At 43.6% G+C, this 20,999-nt stretch overlaps 1 protein-coding gene across 2 annotated transcripts; it reads right to left on the bottom strand.

Annotated features, from left to right (window-relative positions):
* Positions 1 to 1,053: 1,053 nt before the first annotated feature.
* ZNF2 (zinc finger protein 2) lies at positions 1,054 to 19,335 on the bottom strand. Of its 2 annotated transcripts, XM_012438314.2 has the most exons (5): positions 19,235 to 19,335; positions 9,841 to 9,912; positions 8,517 to 8,643; positions 5,394 to 5,507; positions 1,054 to 4,875 (listed from the first exon to the last, which is right to left on the bottom strand). In XM_012438314.2, exons 2-5 carry the CDS (start codon positions 9,871 to 9,873, stop codon positions 3,872 to 3,874), a joined length of 1,278 nt encoding a protein of 425 aa, XP_012293737.1. In that variant the 5' UTR covers positions 9,874 to 9,912; positions 19,235 to 19,335; the 3' UTR covers positions 1,054 to 3,871. The 2 variants fall into 2 exon arrangements, with proteins under 2 accessions (XP_012293737.1, XP_012293738.1); XM_012438315.2 differs by lacking the exons at positions 9,841 to 9,912; positions 19,235 to 19,335 and having other exon boundaries at positions 8,494 to 8,610.
* Between the last annotated feature and the right edge of the window lie 1,664 nt (positions 19,336 to 20,999).

Raw genomic sequence — 20,999 nt, forward strand, 5'->3', positions numbered from 1 at the left:
GTATGATTCAGGTCTCAATGGGATCAAGACTCATTGCCCATAGCAATGACCAACTTGATTACATTACATATTGAGTTTTTCTCCTTCCAATTTTTTTTTTTTTTGAGATAGAGTTTCGCTCTTGTTGCCCAAGCTGGAGTGTAGTGGTGTGATCTTGGCTCATTGCAACATCTGCCTTTTGAGTTCAAATGATTCTCATGCCTCAGCCTCCCAGGTAGCTGGAATTACAGGTGCCCACCACCATGCCCAGGTAATTTTTGTATTTTTTAATAGAGGTGGGGTTTCACCATGTTGGCCAGGCTGGTCTTGAACTCCTGTTCAAGGCGGGTGATCCACCCGCCTTGGCCTCCCAAAATGCTAGGATTACAGGCATGAGCCATCATGCCCAACCCTCCTTCTCTTTTTGATAGATACTCTCATTAAGGTAATGAGCAATCTCAGTATTTTATTATTTAAATATTGCTTTATTAGATTGTAATTAAAAAATTTAAATATCTCGGTGGCAGGATAGTAAATTGCTGGTGTATTAAATGGAGTTAAATTTACACTGCTGTTAGTGGGTCAGTATAATGCATATAGAAAATTATGTGCTAGCCAGATCAACGGCTGCATGTCAGCCAAGAAGTGATTTACAAATATCTTTCAATATGGAAACAAGGTGAAGCACAAAAGTAGCTATACTGGACCCCAGTTCATGAACTTTTCTGTAACATCTGTGATAGTTAACTTCCAGAATCTAGCAAAAATTAGCTGGGCGTGGTGGCGGGCACCTGTAATTCCAGCTATTCAGGGGGGCTGAAGCAGGAGAACAGCTTGAACCTAGAAGGCAGAGGTTGCAGTGAGCCGAGATCGCGTCATTGCACTCCAGCCAAGGCAATAGTGAGACTGTTTCAAAAAAAAAAAAAAAAAAAAAAAAAACTGGATAATGAAATGATTTGTAAACTTGATTTTTCACATAGTAAATTTAAAATATTATTTTATTCCAGTCAGCACTGATCTACCTCACCATTGTAATGGCTACAGGCTATGACATTGAAAATCAACATACTTGTCTAATGGCTGGCACCTGGTCTTTGCTTTGTTCTTGAGCTGTGTGTAATATATTATGTAAGACTTGCAGAGAGGGTTATTCTTAGAAATGCAGGCCTGGGGAGGAGGGGGTGGGTGTCCCTGAGCCCAGAAGCTGGCCAACCTTCCCGCTGGCAACTCTGGCATCCTGACACCCCAGATACACTTTTGGGATCAGTGGGCCTGCCAATTTTCTGTGCCAGGCTGTGGTGCCCAGCTTTCTTCCATCTCTCATATTCTCACCATTGCAAGGTTCTCTAGCATTGCCAGCCATTTTTGATTCATGGAATGCTTCTGTGACTTTGTGTGGTAAGCATTCAATTCTCTCTTAAAACTTAGAGTTTATTTATCATCAGTAATATTATTTCTTAAAACTTTAGAGTTTGTCATCAGTAACATTATTTCATTTCTTTGAAACTCCTTTTAAAGCTTGTCATCAGTGATATTTCATTTCTTTGAGGCTCAAACCCCTACAGACACTATCCAGTCATTTTTGCTTTACACCTTAAGAATGGTGATATTCTTCCAGTTTGATCAGTTTCTGATTCCAAGATTTGATCCTATTAACGGCTACTGGGTGAAGCTAAAACCTCAAAATTTACGGTGTCCACTACTGCATGCCATATTGGGATATATCATTAAAAGGTAAAACGGCCCTTTCCTGTTTTTAGAAGTATTCCACATTAAAAAAAAAAAAAAAAAAGGGGGAAAACTGTCAAATTCATATCCCCACTGTTTCCATTACTACTGTGCTCAAAAGTCCATTAGTATCTTTTCTACAAATGATTGAGTAAAAAAGATGTCCACTGGAATCCTGAATTTGTTCCAATCTTAGCTTGCTGAAAGTGGTACAATGTATAAGGAAAATACTTGACCTTCAATTTTTTTTTTTTTTTAATTCAGAACTCCCAGAGACAGTCATCAGCCAAAACGTTTGCCAAGTCTCTTTTATTTTCTACTTGATATTATTTAGCAGTATCACATGTTGTCCACACCCATAGATTCTGTTATGTGTTTTTCCTCAAGTTGCTTTCAAAAGTCCACACATCAAGTCTTCCCTGCCATTCTTCTGCTTTAGGGTGAACAGGGTAATAGGGTTGTTAGTAGGTTGGGGAGGGTCTGTTTGGTAATTCAGTTTCTCAAATCTGACTTGAACTTCCAGAGGAAATTCATCTCAATCCACTGGGATTCACAGAGAGCAATCTAATTCCAGACAGCCTTTCAGAATCAAGTCCTTTTCTGAGCTTCACCCTAAGCAAAAAGCAAAAGAATGCAAATGCCTAGAGTCAAGGTCATCTAGTGCCTATCCTTCAATAAAAGTAAAATATAGGACTGGGCCTAGGGAATAGAAGAGTTTTGGGAGTCAGGAAGTAAAGTTCAGCAATGGGGATCATGTTAAGGCAGACCTTAAATATTCAGATAATTTTTCACCAAATAGGGAGCTAGTTTAGGTCTTGAGGAAGGCAATGATGGGCAGAAAGGGGTCATTTGCAAAGCCTGGCTTAACAGTAATATGCAAAATGTAACCATGACAGAGGCTCTTGGTATTAACCAACTATCCAGGTGCTTGTTTACTTTCCTAGCTTCCAGGTGCTGGGTTCTGGCTTATTAGATGTGGACAGAAGTGATGCGAAGCCTGGGTCTAAAAAAATATCCTACAAATTCCTCTGGCTTTCTCTTCCTCCCTTGTGGTAACTTTGGAAGCTAGATCTTCCAAATAATGAGGATAAAATGAGACAGATTAGTTCCCGTCAGGTTTTAAGGGAGACACAGCTCTCTGTGGGCTTGTTACTGTATCATAGCTTAGCACATTCCTCTTCAACACTAAAGCAGGAAGAATTGGAATTAGGAAGCTACAGCTGCCAGGAGTGGGAGCTAGGAATGATAAAAGTACAAGCTGGGCTATGAATTCAGAGAAAGTATGTGAATCTAAGAGGTATTTTGAATGGAGAGAATTTGGTAAGCAGAAAAGTCATTCACTCAGATAAATATTTATTGAGCACCTATTAGCAAGGCACTGTGTGAGATACAAAGACCTGTAAGTCAACCTCCAAGTGCTTACAATCTAGTTGACAAGACAATACACATAAATTATAAAACAAGGAATTGAGCATAATGGTAAAGAGAATAGACTTTGAAGGTGGACCTGTTTTCAAGACCTGGCATCACCTCCTAGCAGCGGGGTCACCTTGGGCAAGTGATTTAATCTCCCTAAACCTCAAAGTGCTCATCTGTAGATGAAGATGGTAACAGTACCTACTTCATAGGGTTGGTGACAGGATCAATTAATCTACTTACTGTAAAACCCTTAGCTGAGTCTTTACCCCATTGTAAGCACTCAGTAAGTGCTAGCTACTAGCAGTGGAAGTAAGAGATCTAAAAACTGGGACACGAGAACAAGGTTAGTGCCCCAAAAAGCTCCGAGAGAGGAACTAAGCCATCAAAACAACTGTTCTGAAAAAAACATGCCGCTTTGATGCTGTTTTGCCTTTCCCTCCAGATACTTAAAGTGCAGTGATACCTGGGGCCCAGGTTCTCACAAGAGGTATGCCTCCTCCTAACATCTATCCTATTGTCTGACAAGCCTCTTCAAAATTTTGAATCTTGAGAGTCATTTCCATGGCCTTCCTTACAGTTCTACAACACAGCAGGAAGGGAGTGCTTATTAAATACTCTGGCGCAGAAGCAGGACAGGACAACGGCAGCCAGAGTGGGTATAATGAGCAAATAGCGGCTTTAAGATAGAGGAGACCTATCTCAAATTTGTGCGGAAGTTCTTGTCTAGTCCAAGCTTTTGCCCAACTCAGTCTATTCCCTGTTTGGCATAACGCCGCTGATGTTGAATAACTGATGATTTTGAACTGAAAACTTTGCCACACACGCTGCATTCAAAGGGCTTCTCTCCCGTGTGGACACGCTGATGCCGCGTGAGCCGGCAGCGCTGGCTGAAGGCTTTCCCGCACTCACTGCATTCATATGGCTTGTCTCCAGTGTGGATCTTCTGATGCTGTGTAAGGGATGAGCGGTCAAAGAAAGCTTTACCACACTCGTTACACTGATAGCGAGGGTCCCCAGCGTGAGCTTTCTGATGTCTATTCAGTGACGAGACACCATAGAAAGCTTTCCCACACTCATTACACTCGTAAGGCTTCCTGCCAGTGTGGATTAGCTGATGGCGAGTAAGAATGCTTTTCTGGCTAAAGGCTTTCCCACACTGATGACATTCATAAGGACTTTCTCCAGTGTGAATTCTCTGGTGTCGAGTAAGGGATGAACGGTCAAAAAAGGCTTTTCCACACTCGTTGCACTGAAAGGGCTTCTCTCCAGTGTGAATTCGCTGATGCACAGTTAGGGACGAGCGGTCGAAGAAGGCTTTTGCGCACACGCTGCACTCATAGGGGCTCTCCCCAGTGTGTGACATCAGATGTCTGCTGAGGCTGCTTCTGTGGCTGAAGGCTTTCCCACACTCGTGGCAGTCGTAGGGCTTCTCCCCAGTGTGAGTCCTCTGATGGCGGGTGAGGGATGAGTGGTCAAAAAAGGTTTTTCCACAGTCACTGCATTCCTGCTGTCTCTCTTTAGTGGGAATTTCCTTGGGGAGGGCAGACCCTCGCCGTGAGCCTTTCTCCTGGGAGAGGGATTTCTTATGAGTCTCCCCTGTAGGGCTTTTCTTTTCTGTTCCCATCCTGCCATCGGGTGCACGAACTTCAAATTTAGGACACAGAGGACTTTGCCTTCCAAGGCTTTCCCTCAATGATCTTTCTGCTTTTTCTTCTGAAGCATCATAAATCTCAGGCTTAGTTTCCCAGTCTGGAACAAACAGAAGACAGATGCCGTTTTTTTCCTAGGCCAGGAAATATTAGAGCAGAAGGAAGAGATGTTCCAATGAGTCTAAAAGTAATGAATGGTCACTGCATTGCTTGCTCCCACAGATAGTCTTACACTGCAGGGAGGGACCGAGACCTGGGAGTGAAGAAGGTGGCAGGGAACAGAACGGATGATGGACACCTCAAAAAATAGGAGAATGTCCAATGGGAGCATGGCCAGGACAATTAGGAGAGCAAGCCAAATGGACAGGACAGTGCTCAATAGAAATAGCAAAGTGTGAGTGGGCAATGTTACAGACATGAGAAAGTAACACTTGGTGAATACAGATGAATAATACGTTAAGGTATAGAGGGAAAAAATGAAAGCTGGTGGGTGATATACAATAATAAAGCAGAAGACTTGAACTTGAGAGAAAGGTGATACCTGATATTTCCCCCATCACCCAAATAGCCAACAAAAAGCCAAAGAAAACTCCATCCTGTCTGTTCACAGTCAGTTACCTAGAGAGCCACTCTCTGGCCATTCTCTCTCCTCAGACCCATGAAGATCTACCATCCATGGCTCATCCCCTCTCTTCAATTGGAAAATCATATCAGGTTGAGGAACTGGAAGGCCTGCTCAAAGAGAAAGAAACAAAGCAGATGGCTGTATGTGATGAAAATAGTATCACTTTCCCAAAGCTCAATCCCAGCCTCTAAGTCTTTTGTTGTTGTTATTGATGTTGAGATAGCATCTTGCTCTGTTGCCCAGGCTGGAGTGCAGTGGCCTGATCTTGGCTCACTGCAACCTCCACCTCCCAGGTTCAAGCGATTCTCCTGCCTCAGCCTCCCAAGTAGCTGAAATTACAGGCGGGTGTCACCACACCTGGCTAATTTCTGTATTTTTAGTAGAGACGGGGTTTCACCATGATGGCCATGCTGGTCTCGAACTCCTGACCTCAGGTAATCTGCCTGCCTCGGGTTTCCAAAGTGCTAAGCCACTGTGCCTGGCCACAGCCTCTAATCTTTTAGGAATAAAATGCAAAAGGCAGAATGCACAGGCCACGAATGCAGAGTCCAAAGCAGAGGAACTTCTAGACAGAGGCCAGGACTAAGGCTATAAAAGGAGCAAGTGGCACAAGTTCAGAAAGTTGAGAGAACTTGTGTGAATTCACGTGTTTATTCTGCCCTGTGAAGTGAATGGGAAGCTCCCGGTGTTAGCACTGGTAGGATGAAGGTCGTTGGCTTAGGAGAGGTGAGAATGAAATTAAGTCACTTTGAGTAAAAAGTATATCAAACCTGCCCATTTCTGTTTGTGTCTTTGCCTTGAGCATTATGCTTTCATGGAAACAAGTCCTGGTTGTAAGACTGTACCTAAGACAATTTTAGGAAAATTAGAAGTGCATACAAGTAAAAAGAAAAATCAGCTTGCATATGGTGTATTCATTTTCTTTCTATTCATTATGATATCAAAAGATACCTATAGATACATTCTGTTAAAAACTAGGTAATAAGGCCTGGCACAGAGGCTCATGCCTGTAATTCTAGCACTTTGGGAGGGCGAGATGGGCAGATCACCTGAGGTCAGAAGTTCAAGACCAGCCTGGCCAACGTGGTGAAACCCTCTACTAAAAATACAAAAATTAGCAAGGCGTGGTGGCTCATGCCTGTAATCCCAGCCACTTGGGAGACAGGCACAAGAATCGCTTGAACCTCGGAAACAAAGGTTGCAGTGAGCCAAGATCGCACCACTATACTCCAGCGTAGGCAACAGAGTGAGACTTTTCTCAAAAAAAAAAAGAAAAGAAGAAAAAACTAATAATGAAATGATGCTGATTTGTAAACTTGATTTTTTTCATGAGAATAAATTTAAAATACTATTTTATTTCACCCAGCACTGATCTACCTCATCATTGTAATGGCTACAGGATATGACATTGTACGGGATGACATAATTGATTTAATGAACTCCATTATAGATATTTAGAGCATTTTTAATGTTTTGCTATTAACAAACAACAGTGTGATGAACATCTGTGCATACTATGGACCATACTGCCATCCTGGTATTTCCTTAGGATAAATTCCCTGAAGTAAATCTATCCATTTTTGGTTATATTAAAAAATAGATCCTAGAAATAGGCTTGGGCTCTAAACTTCCCTTTCGTTGAGGCCCCAACTTGGGAAAGAGGCACTTTTTTATTGGGCTCAAGGATCATCTACTGGCTTTTACGTGAATTCTCTGTTGACAAAACGGCCATACCCAGCATCTCCCTGTGGCTCTGTCTCTGACCTCAGGGGTTCTATTTTCCTCAATATGTCATCTGCTAAAGCCTGTAACAGATGCTCAGCCATCTTCTTTGATGCCTCCTGAACATTCAATTCTGTTTGGGAGAAAAGTGGGCCTGATTAGGTTAATCTGGGGGATGTTAGCACTTACTTTTTGACCTGCCTTGTAGGAAATCTGCAATGTGACTCCTTTTGCTGCCATCCGCTGCTTATTTTAAGCCAGGTTCTCAATCTGGGCACTCTCTCAGCCTACTGCTTGTGAAGCTCAAGTTCTTATAACCTCCAGGAGCCCAACTTTACTTTTCACTAACACCAGAATCAGCAGTGACTCTTAACTTTCTCTTTGTTACACAAGTCTCTATAATTACAAAGTGTCTTCTGTGAGCATCTAAGACTGTACCTAAGACATATTCAAAATCAAACATATCTCTGGTGACCTCAGAGGCATAACCCTGTATTCCAACAAGATGGCCCCCTGCCCCAGTGCACACTCATCTGGGTGAGCTGAGTTACCTGGCTGGCGAGTTGGGAGAAGGACTGGCCATATGGAACTCAGCCTCTTCTGCCTGCCCCTCTGGAGAGCCAGCTCCCAGCGTCTAACACATGTTCTGCTCCATCCCTCAGCCCTCACTGACCCTCCCTCCGTTTTGCTGGGGCAGGCTGTTGAGTGAGAGAGCCTATGGTTGTCCAGCACTGCCCACGCTGTGGAGGCATGTCTGCCCAATGTTGGGGTTCAGTATGGAGCCTGGTGTTGCTGTACTCTAATGCCACATCTTTTGACTCTTACCCGTTAGGGATGGAGCTGTGCTGCTTCAGAAAACCCCCTCCACATAGGATGACCCCCCCTACCACCACAGCTACATTCCTGAACCCCTGAACCCCTACCTAGGCACCACATCAAGGCTGCCAGACGTGCTACAATTAAGCAAAGCCTAATTACAGCTATCAGGACAGCGTAAATTCCTGCTTGGCACATATCTGTAAAAGATTCTGGTTTCAGTCTTTTTAAAAGACTGCCACCACAAAAGTCACAGGATGATGTATTGTAGGTCTGCTGCAAGTTAACGAACTATCTCTGTGCCTGTTACCTGAAACCCCCTTATGGTCCCTTGACCCCATATAAACCACTCATTTTGTAAGCTCGGAGCAGCTGCCTCCTCTGAGCAGCCCGGCAGGTTAATGAACTTTCTTGCCTGACTTTGGGTCTATTCTCCTTTCTCTCGGCTACCCTTATATTACCTTGTCTCTCAGGTGGCTCAGAACTCAGGAGGGAGAAGAAAGGTATTAATTCCTCAGCCCTCTCAGCCCCACATTAGCATAATACAGAACGTACCTCCTCATGGAGGCTCCCCTTACCCAGTGACACAACGCTCTTATAGTTCTCCAGCATCACCTCCTTGTAGAGGTCCCTCTGAATGGGGATCAGATGACTCCACTCTTCATCTGTGAAAACCACGGCCACGTCTTCGAATGTCACTGATTCCTGAAAATACAATCACATTCTCCCTTACTCTTACCCCTTCTCTTTACTTGGACCAGACCAAAAATGTCAAAGATGACAGCCCTGGAGGATGCATGGTGGGAGGGAAGAAAAATAGTTCTGACTGAGTAGAGCTTTAAAGCATTTGGGAAAAGTGGCCTAATCACCCAAGACATGAAGCTCTTGGTCAGAATCTCACACCACTATACTTACAGCTGAGTTTCTGAATATCAGACTCTTTTCTCAGACTTCTAAAAACAGCACAAAAGAAATCCTGTGTACCCTTCACCTGGCTCCCCTAAATGGCAACATTTTCCACATTTGCTTTATCTTTCTGTCTCTCTTTCTAGATGCACATTCTCCTATCTTTTTTCTAAACCTCTTGGCGAACTTGCCAACATCATGTGTCTTTAATCCTAAATATTTGTGTGTATTTTGTAAAAACAAGGACATACTGTTATAATCACAATATAACTAGGAGAAAATAGCACTGATTTTATACTATTATCTAATCTACAATCTTACTTAAATTTCACAAATTGTCTTTGTTGTTTACAAATCCTTAGAATAATGGTATTGATTAGATCATCTGTAGGATCCCTCTCATTTCATTCTAAAGCTCTGTGATTCTGTAAGATTGCATCTCTGTACCTCCACTTCTAAAACCTCAGATGAGTCTCCTGTGTGTCTGCAGAAGTTCTAGGACAGGGTGCAGAATTCACAACTCTGCCCTTGGGCAGGAATGGAACAAGCCACATGTCTCTAGCACATGAGACTCTTCAGGGCTCTTACCACCCCACGGAGGTGCTCTATAGCGTGTATTACACGCCCCAGCCTAGACCCACACTCCCTGGAACACTGGGGCCTCTTCTCAGTCCACACATGAATGTCCCTTTGGGACATTCAGAACCAGCCCACTATTCCCCAAACCTTCCAATCAGACCCTACCATTGGCTTCTAGGCAAAATCACTCACAGTGAAGGCTCCAACAGTTGTAAGTCTGGTGACAAGCTAATGGACACACGTTCAAGGCAAGAAAAGGTCACTGAAGGACACTTCAAGTCAAATGGGAAGGAAGTACTGCCTATGGAGTCCTTCATCTGCCTGGCTGGGTCTGGTCAAAGAGGCTCCAGGATAGAGAAAAGTGGTTACATTCTGGAGATGAGTGGAGTATTTTGGAAACACGAAAGTCCACCTCACCTGGCATCTGGTGGTCGGAGACACAGCAGCCATTCTCTCCTGTGTGCTCTCCTTGTAGACAAGGGCAGAGTCCTAATGAGGCAGAAGTGTGGGGTGAGAAAGAAGGTATGAGAAAGACCAGTCCTGTCACATAGTCTTTTGACCCATGAAGCACACACCAGGGGGATATGTCATTCTCAATACCTTACAAAAGGGGGTCAAAGTAAAGCAAGGCCAGGAACAACCAGAACCCCCCCCAGAATTAGCACCAACGACCATGGAATTGTGAGTTAGACCACAATGTGGTGCCTGTGTTACCATGACACTACAGGCAGAGTTCTATTCCTGAGTCAAGAACTGTGTAAGATTCATACAGCATGTATAAACTCACATTCAATATTACCCTGAATCATTACTGGGCAAAAGCCATAAGCAATTTTGTAAATGACTACATGGACAAGATACATCAAAGACAATCCAGTCTCTTCAAAGGAAAATTACTAAAGGACCTATGAGTGGGGTATTTTTGTTTTGTACCACGTGACCGTGTCTCATTCCTGGAGCCACACTGATTAGGCCACAGGTGGGCAAGGCGTAGGTGACTAGTAGACTGAGATGTGATCTGGCTTGAAAAGATGACATCCTTCCTTGGGAAGAAATGTCAGGACAACTGCGTGATGAGCTGAAAGAGTATCATGAGGTTCCAAAGTAGCCATGAGGATCAGGGAACCAAAGTTACCAGAAGCAGAACCCGTGGGCATGTGGGAGGTACAAAGTAGAGAAAGGGTAATAATAGACCATGGGACCAGAAGCAGGCAGGAGGAAGCCCAGCACAGTCCCATCGGCGGTAAAACACTGAAGCAAAGACCTAAGAATTCCTGGAGAGGCCTCCACCTCGCCTAGCACCACCCACGGGCTCCAATTTCCATGCAAACCAGCCTTATTTATTTATAGATTGCCATAAGACTCCAACCATCTTGGGCTCTGTGCAAGATCTTATCACTAATTCCCTTTACTGGGATTAGGTAAGTCTCAGTTTTTCACAACGAAGAGTTTAATTAAAATTAAACAACAGGCCAGGCATGGTGGCACATGTCTGTAATCCCAGCACTTTAGGAGGCCGAGGTGGAAGGATCACTTGAGGCCAGGAGTTTTTGAGACCAGCCTGGGCAACATAGCAAGACCCTTGTATCTACAAAAATAAAAAAATATAAAAATAAGACAAGAGCATTAAATCACACATTTCTGGGATTTATGGTGGCTAGGAGATGGTGTGGTCCTGGTGAGGAGGAAGAAAAAGCATATTTGTGGTACACTGACTATTCTCCTACACTCAAGGGGATATGGTCATTGCTTCTTGTGACTCATTCATCCTTCTATTCAACCAGCATTTATTCAGCACCAACTACTTATACCAAGCACCAAAAACACCTATTAGATGCTGTCTTTGTCCTCCAGAAGCTACAGCTTAGCAGACAGAACAAACAAGTAAATGAAATATTTGACTCCAGGATGGGTAAGTGCTGCAGAGATACGTACAGCAATCCATGAGAGCACCTCAGAGGCTCACCTAACCCAGCAGGAAGGGATGGAGGGTGGAACACTGCAGCTTTCTTGACAGGAGTGGGATCTAAGCTAAGTTTTCATTTGTGGGAGGAGCTGGAACATTCTAAATGTTGAGAAAAAACGTGTTGAGAAAAAAAAACTCGTTTTTCAAAAAGGAGGAGGCAAGTCTTTACATGGAAAGGATTAAAACTAAAATTAGCTTAGAATGGTGGAAGTCTAGGCTGTGAGTAGTGCTGTGGGGAAAATGAGGCTGGAGAAATAGGCAGCGGCCAGTTCCACTGAGGAGAGCTCTGCATGCCTTTCTCCACAGGCATGGAGATTACTGAAGGTGCTGGGCACGGACGCGTCATTACCCACATCTGTGCTTTAGGAAAATCACTGTGACTTGTAGCAAGGGCCTTGAAACATACTGTTTGACCCAACAATTCTCTCCTAGGAATTTATACTAAGGAAATAAGTAATAATATATACAAAGCTTTTTATGACTCATCATTAACACTAACCTTTATTGACAGCTTTGTGCCAGGGCACTTCCTGAGCACTTTACATGTATTATCTCAGCTAATCTTTTCAATAATTTGAAAAGATTAAATTTTGAAATACCTTAAACGTCTGGAGATTTGGTTAAATAATTTATGGTCCAGTCCACATATACAATGTAACACTATTAAACATTATCTTCTTTTTTTTTTTTTTTTTTAAATGGAGTTTCACTCTTGTTGCCCAGGCTGGAGTGCAGTGGCATAATCTCAGCTCACTGCAACCTCTGCCTCCTGGGCTCAAGCTATTCTCCTGCCTCAGCCTCCCAAGTAGCTGGGAATACAGGCGTGCACCACCACACCCAGCTATTTTTTGTATTTTTAGTAGAGACAGGGTTTTACCATGTTGACCAGGCTGGTCTCGAACTCCTGACCTCAGGTGATCTGCCCACCTTGGCCTCCCAAATTGCTGGGATTACAGGCGTGAGCCACCACGCCTGGCCTAAACATCATCTTAATAACGACTAGCATTATTGAGCATTTGCTATTTGCCAGGTATTGTGTTAAGTGCTTTTCATAAGGTTAATTTAACTTCATCCTCATAAATCAATAAGGTAAGCACTATTTTACAGATTAGGAAATTAAGGCTTTGTAAGAAGCTGAGGTAGAACTTGAACCCAGGTCTGCCTGGAAGCTTTTAACTTTTATGCTATAATGATTTATTTTCATGAAAAGATAGCCACATCAATTACAGACCAATAGACTAGAACAGAAAATCCCAAAACACAACCAAGCATTAGGGAAGCCTGATATATGACTGAGGTAGCATTAAAAGTCACTGGGGAGATGATCAGTAGTGATAAACTGCAAACAACTTCAATGTCCATTAATCAGATAACAGATTTGTGAATATATATACATATATGAATATTATACATTATCTCATGTTGACAGAGATAAATTGCAAAAAAATAATTACTGAGCAAAAAATAAGTTATAGGATGACTTATTTATAATATTTACATAAAATTTAACAACAGGTAGATCATACCCACAAAAATCTATTACCACATGGGACAATAAGCACCAAATGTGTACATATCTGAGAAGAGAGGGAAACAAGACTGGGGAGGGATACCCAGGAGACTTCAGCTTTATCTGTAATGCTTTGTTTCTTACAAAACAAAAAATCAACAACTGAAAAAAAAACAGAAAGAATGACCAAGCACAGTGGTTCATACCTGTAATCCCAGTCCTTTGGGAGGCCTAGACAGGCAGATCACTTGAGGTTAGGAGTTCAAAACCAGCTTTGCAAACATGGTGAAATCCCATCTTTACTAAAAATACAAAAATTAGCCAGGCATGGTGGTGTACGCCTGTAGTCCCAGCTACTCTGGAGGCTAGGGCAGGAGAATTGCTTGAACCCAGAAGGCAGAGGTTGCAATGAGCTGAGATCACGCCACTGCACTCCAACCTGGGCGACAGAGTGAGACTCCATTTCAAAAAAAAAAAAAAACCCACAAAAAATTTCAAAAAATACTAAGAATGCACACTCACACACTCTTAAAATTACATATTTGTACATGCACCTAAGTATAGAAAAAGGAAGAACACATACTAAAATGTAAATGAGATTTGAGTAGTGAGGTAAGTGATTTTTACTTTCTTACCATTCTTTATACATTTTTTTCCAACGAGAATATGTCCTTATCTTGGTGTACAGAAAAAATAACAGGAAGGAAAGAAGGGCGATGTGCAGAAAAGTTATAGTAGACCTGAGACTGCTATTCCTAGAAAGTTCTGCATGCATGCTGGCCCTTCGCTGGCAGCTAGAAACTTCAATTTTGAGAGGGTTCCCCAGATCCCTGAGAGATAACGGTGGTCTACAATGCCTAGTTTGTGCAAACAATGTGGTTTATGGTGAACATCTGCTCTCCTATTGGAGGGTATGGAATTTTGGTATGTGTTAGGCAGATGGTGCCTATGTGACCAGCCTTCAATAAAAAACATGGGCTCTGAGTCTCCAATGAGCTTCCTTGAGCAGAGACATCACACTCATTGCTGTATTTTCATTGCTGGGGAAAAAAGTGTGCTCTGTGTGACCCCTCATGGGAGAAAGAGAATAGAAGCAAACCTATATACGGATTCTTCTACCTAGGCTATCTTTTCCCCTTATGATCTGGCTGCATATCCCTGCAGGGTCATCAACATATTCTTAGCCAGAAATACAACTACGGGTCAAGTCGTGAGTCCTTCTAGTGAATCCCTAAACCTGGGGTGATCCTGGGGATCCCAACACAGGTGGCCACACCACAGTGAGTGGCTGTTGTGATGGGATTACAGGAAGGAAAGAATGGAGGTGAGTAGACCAGTGAGGATACTGCTGTAATAAGAAAGATGACGAACTGAATGAAAGCTGTGAAAGCAGAAATAGAGGAAACTGCTGTCAAGCTATTAAGAACAGACAATATACTGGCTGGAAGAAGAGGCCGAAGGTGATGAGAGCAAAGATGACGCCCAGGTTACCGATGCAGCGTGGATGACGAGGTCGTTCACGGAGATAAGCAACAGAGAAGGAGGACTGAAGGGAAAACCAATGAATATGGTTTTGGACATTCAGAATTTGAGCTGACCCGACACCTTTAAATAAGAAAACTCAGATGACTCTGGCTCCCACTGGCCAGATAAATAATAAAAATTATTACTGCTAAATAAAATAATTTGAACTTTAAAAGGCTATGCGTTTCATACTCGAAATAGAAAAGTTAATATAAAATATGCCATAAAAGGTAATAATATAAGGAAGGCAATGTTTGAGACTTTTTTCTATTAATTGTATGACTATTCATAAAGTATAGATGTACTCTTGAAATATATACTTGTATCTACTGATAGAAGTATGTAAAAAGAAATTTCGAATGCAAATAAACCAGGTAATTCCAGACACAGAACTACATACCCCAAAGGGAGAGGACTAATCAGTACTGGGGTCACATGTAATTATCAGGTAGAAAGAAGAATGGGTGCTACTAACGATGAACCAACCTCTGGCTCCAAAGAGGCACGATAACTGTGCAGACATCGTCCTTTCTCCCTTAGGAGATGAGCCCTACAGCTAAACTTATTAATCATAAGATACAAATAAGGAACAATTAAGTTTTCAAAAATGTCGAAGACCAGATCAATAGATATTCACCAGTCTGGTAGCGTTTAACTCTGTTCTATAATGGGCCTATCATATTCTTGGATGTTTCAGGATTTTCTGCTCTAGTCTGTTACCGATGTGGCTATCTTTTCATGAAAATAAATCATTATAGCATAGAGTTAAAAGTTACCAGACAGCTCAGAGTTATTTAACAATGGGTTCACACTGGCCAAGCAAAATTTTAAAAGAATATTACCTTGAGGGTGAATACCAATTTGTAAGAACTACGTGAAAAGCTAAAACTTATTGGAAAAACAAGTTTAGCTAAGTATTAGCCAAAACCAAAAAACACCCCCAACCTAAGGAGGGCAGGGGAGGGGGAGATATTAGGATTTGAATCTTGCTGGGAGGAGGCAGAGTGATATAAACACAAACAGAAACAAAGACATATCATCAATTGATAACCAGAGCCTAAACATGTGTTGTCTGAGTATTCTTTTTCCTTTGTTTTTTTTTTTGAGTTGGAGTCTCGCTCTGTTGCCCAGGCTGGAGTGCAGTGGCACGATCTTGGGTCCCTGCAACCTCTACCTTCTGGGTTCAAGCAATTCTCCTGCCTCAGCCTCCTCAGTAGCTGGGATTACAGGCGCCTGCCACCATGCCCGGCTAATTTTTATTTTTAGAAGAGATGGGATTTCACCATGTTGGCCAGGCTGGTCTCAAACTCCTGACCTCGTGATCTGCCCGCCTTGGCCTCCCAAAGTGCTGGGATTATAGGTGTGAGCTGTGAGCCACCACACCTGGCTCATGTAAGAGTATTCTTTTCCTTTTTGGTCTGTTAAGATTCCTCCATCCCAAGAGGGTATCCAAATATTACCCTTAGGCCCTAGAAAGAAGTCAAAATTAGCATTTAGAGATGTAGGAAAGTGTAGTCATTGGGAGTACAGGCTCTGGAGCCAGACTGTCTGAAATCAAAATCCACCTCTGCCTCTTCCTACTGGTGCTACCGCAGGAAAGTTTCTTAACCTCTGTCTCAGTCTGCCCGTTTACAAAACTGGAATAATGGAAGTACCTATTTCATGAAGTCATCTTGATGCTTAAATAGAGTAATAGATGTAACTAACTCATTTAGAATAATGTGTTAAGTAAAGTTAGTATAAGCTAATGTAATCAGTAAAAATGTTATAATTCTAAGAAGGTAGAAATAATTAAAATATTAATTACATTGAGTTGTTGCTATTTTAGAGTAGGTTTAAGTGTAGTAATAACATTGGAGTCAAAATATTTGTATATGTTTGTCTAAAGCACTGGAGCTTTTTGAACAAATCAAACCATATCAGAAACTGCAGTCAAAACTGCTCAATGTTAAATGTGTAAAGACAATTTTCAAAGTTTTATTAGATTACCACTTTAATTAAACTGAGGATTGAACAAATTACAAATGGTGGTGAGCATATACGCTCCCCAGCTATTAAACAACCAGTCGATATTCCCAAAGTGTTCCTCATCCATAGGTTCCCTGTCAAGTAGACTTCACTCCCCGTTAGGTTTAGACTCCACCCACAGTCACTTCAGTAAGCCCACTGACACTGAAGCCTTCCCAAGTCCACCAAACTCACACGGAGTTACTGCCAACCAAGAATCACCTCCACTTCTGAGTTCTTTTCCTATCCTTTGGATCTGAGTATCACTGGAGAAACGTCCTCTAAATTCAGTCTATATCTTCAAATGAGCCCTTGACATTGTCCAAAAAGCCTTTATTACTCCCATCTTAGCTACATAACTATTCCAAACCTCCATGGCTACCATTCAATTTCCTCATAACTTTTGTCTTCTACTATACCGAAGATTCCCAGGAATGAGTTTTAAGGGAAGCAGGGCTATATGGTAGAAAGCATTCCACAGGCATGGAATTATTAACCATGAAGCCTTGGGTGAGTTACTTAAGCCAATAGTTGACCCACAGTAGTTTAATACCTAATTCACAGAGTAGTTATAAATGGTGAGACCATTAAAATAAAGCATTTAGCATACAGTTCATTCAACAAACAAAAGTTCTTTTCCACTGCCCAATGCAATCCATCCACTCATCCCACTATTCAACGAGTAGGTATCAAATAGCTGTTACATGCTAGGCAGCAAGATGTGTGAGGTCAACAAGACAGAAATGTCTGTCTGCAGGACTTTACCTTTGTGTCCTACACCCTATGTTCTACTTTTTTTTCACTATTGCTTCCTCTCAGAATTTGTCCCCACACTTACCAGTCTTTTTTTTTTTTTTCAGCATTTTCCACCCAACTAGCACTTTCTTTCGACATCTTCAAAGACATACAAGCCTCCTCTACCTGAAACCATTTTCACTGAATCCCATGACCTCCTTCTAGCAAAACAGTTCTCATTTAGGCTTTCCTTTTCAAACTTTTTGGAGAGTAATACAAACATACGGACTCCACATCGTCACCACTTACTCTTCTCCAGTCCCTGTTTTTCAGCTTTTGACCCTCACATCTGAAATGGCATGCTTGAAAACTATCAATGCATTTATTCTTTTTCTTTTTTTTTTTTTTGAGACGGAGTTTCACTCTTGTCGCCCAGGCTGGAGTGCAATGGCGTGATCTCCACTCACTGCAACTTCTGCCTCCCCGGTTCAAGCAATTCTCCCGCCTCAGCCTCCCGTGTAGCTGGGATTACAGGCAGCCGCCATCATGCCCGACTAATTTTTGTATTTTTGTAGAGACGGGGTTTCACTATGTTGACCAGGCTGGTCTTAAACTCTTGACCTCAAGTGATCTGCCCACCCCGGCTTCCCGAAGTGCTGAGATTACAGGCGGGAGCCACCGCGCCCAGCCTACCGATGCATTTCTGATCTTATCTCTATTTCTCGGCAGCGTTTCACTGTTCTGACAAGCTTCTGATTGTTTGAGTGATTACTGTAACTGCTATACTACTACACTAGCCTTTCCAACCACTAAAATTGCTGTCTCTCTGTGACTCGTTTTCCCCACTTTTGCCCTGGAAACATGGATGCTGCCCGTAGCTCAGTCTTTGTACTTTCTTCTTTCTTTTTGCCATCCCTCAGAAAGTACATCCACACTCAGGGCTCCATTTTCCAACTCTACAGAGATGGTCCCCATGTTCAGTAATTGTATTGTAATTTTACAATACAATTGTATTGCATTCTTCCAAACTCATCCTGCATTTCCAAATGTCTGCAAACCTTGAATTAGGCATTCTGCCATCACCTGAAAACTATTTTCAGGCAATTCCCCACATTGACGCCTCTCCCTGGCTTTACATTTGTATCAGATGTTTTATTATTCTCCCAGGTGTCCCAAATTCAAACCTTTACCTCACTCTCTTTCCTCCCAAATCTAGTCACCAGGCTCTTTTGACTTTTTTTGCAATGTCATTTGTATCCTTCCCTTTCACTACCACCACCATAATTCAAGTCTACAACAACTTACTTCAAAACTACAATACATTCCTAACTGGCTCTGCTACTGGTCCTTTCGTCTCTCTAGTCCTGAATGTGACCTCCAGAATAACTGTCCCCAAATAGTTTGATTCGTGTCAGTCCCTGGATCACACCTATACAAGCCACCTTGCCTACTGGGTGTTGTCCTGATTCTGAGTACCGGGCCCTGGCTCCCAGCGTACCTTTTCTTCAACCTTGTCTACCACTGTTCCTGCATTTCTGTAAAAAATTATCTCCAGCTCAAATCTGCCTAACGCTCAGCTGCTTTTTTGGTGTTTTTTTCACGTCAAATCCCTCCTCCTCCATGAAGCCCTCCAGCACCAATGCGGAAGCCCAGGGCAGCGAGCTAAATGAGGGAATCTGAGGAGCTTTCTGGGAAAGAGGGAGCGGGCAGCACCCTAGATTTGGTGTCAACTTCACCCACGTTCATTAAGCACCCAATATGGGAAGAAGGAACGGGAGGAGCGGGGGAAGAAGGAACGGGAGGAGCGGAGGAAGACTCCAAACTTCCAACCTAAAAGTCCGGGACCCGACAGACAATGGGTGCCCAGACCCCACGGGACACACGCACACACAGGAGTGGGTGCACAACTTTCCGTCCGCACCGGGACGTCGCGACACACGCTCTGCAGGCTGGCCTCGCCCGTGTCACCCCGTTCTGCTCCCACAACACCTCCCCACGGTTCTCATATCCCCGTCTCTCGGCTGCTGAGCTCACTCCGCTCCTCGAAAACACACACCCGCAACCCTCACCTCCGGCACAGAGTGCTCGGGACCCGGGAAGACGGCGTCTCTTCAGGTAGGGAAAGCAACGCGCCTGCGCAAAGAGTCCTCGCGACCGCGCTCCCAATCAATGCGCTGCCTTCCCAAAGACTTCATCTCCCAGAAGTCTCCGCGCCCGACGCGCTTTAATATGACGTCCGAAAATCTGTGCAAACGCAAACTTCGCGTGGCTAACAAGAATCAAGATGGCCTTTGGGAGGCCGAGGCGGGCGGATCACGAGATCAAGAGATCGAGACCATCCTCACCATGATGAAACCCCGTCTCTACCAAAAATACAAAAAAAAAATTAGTCGGGTGTGGTGGCACGCGCCTGTAGTCCCAGCTACTCGGGAGGCTGAGGCGGAAGAATCCCTTGAACCCAGGAGGCGGAGGTTGCAGTGAGCCGAGATTGCGCCACTGCACTCCAGCCTGGAGACAGAGCAAGATTCCGTCTCAAAAAAAAAAAAAAAAAAAAAAAAGATGGCAGTGCAGTCGCCTTAGCGGGGAGAACGGGCTGCCGTGGATGTCTGGGAGACTTATGATCACCCTGAAGTACTGCCTGCGTCTGGTGTTGCGTTCCTCCAGTAATCCGATGGGAGCGCCGTCCGCAGGGAATGTGTCTCTCTGATGCTGGTGCCCAGTCCCCAGCCGTCTCGGGGACTAAATCGAATCCGCTGGGAAGGGGCTTATTTCCGCTTCCGCTTATCCACTTTCTGGAATTTAATTCTGAAATTTTGGCCAGTGAGGCGCAGTTTGGTTCTGAGAACTGGGCTGCGGTTCCAGGCAGCGTATGTGCGCGTATTTGCGTTGGAAGGAGAGAAGAGCCTAGGACACGTACGTATTAACTGTGCAGCTGGGCCGACTCCCGACAGCTTGAGCGCACACCAGCTGGCCTTGGAGCTGCTGGAAGGGCCCTTGAGGCAAGCTAGAATCACCCGGAGAGCTTTAGACATTGATGCCTGGGACCCAGCTGTGGAACGAAAGTTTGAAAAGAGCTGCAGGTGATTCTAATGTGCAGCTAAAACTAAGAACCACTGAGCTACAGCTCAGGGAAGCCTGAAAATTACAAAGAGTATGATAAAATCCTACTTCAGGAACAAAACTATACTTTTTTCCAGGTTAATCATGTATTAGTGGTTTGGTTTTTTAAAGCTTTTGTGGGTACACAGCAGGTGTAAACATTTATAGGCTACCTGAGATGTTTTGACGCAGGCATGCAGTACATAATCTCAACAGGGTAAGTGGAATGTCCATCACTTCAAGCATTTATCCTTTGTTATAAACGATCCAGTTATACTCTTTTTTAAATGTACAATTATTGACTGTAGTTACCCCGATGTGCTATCAAATACTAGTTATACTATTTCTTATTCAATTTTTTTGTACCCATTAACCATCCCAACTCCCCCACCCACATCCCCCCCCCCGCCCCCGCAACCCTTCCCAGCCTCTGTTAACCATCCTTCTATTCGCCATTGCCGGAAGACTACACTTTCATTCAAAAAAATCCAAATTGCTCACTGTAAGGCCGGTTGCGTTGCCGAGACATCGGACACACCCCCTTCCCTCTCCGGGAGCTCAGACACAGCCCCCTCCCTCGCGGAGAGCTTGGAAGCTCCCCCCTCCCTCGCGGAGAGCTCGGACACACCTCCTTCTCTTGTGGGGAGCTCAGACACACCCCCTTCCCTCTCAGGAGCTCGGACGCTCCCCCCTCCCTCGTGGAGAGCTCGGACACACCTCCTTCCCTTGCCGGGA

The sequence above is a fragment of the Aotus nancymaae genome, unplaced genomic scaffold (genome assembly GCF_030222135.1).
Source record: "Aotus nancymaae isolate 86718 unplaced genomic scaffold, 86718_ANA_hifiasm-v0.15.2.pri h1tg000030l, whole genome shotgun sequence".
NCBI classification, from domain to species: Eukaryota; Metazoa; Chordata; class Mammalia; order Primates; family Aotidae; genus Aotus; species Aotus nancymaae.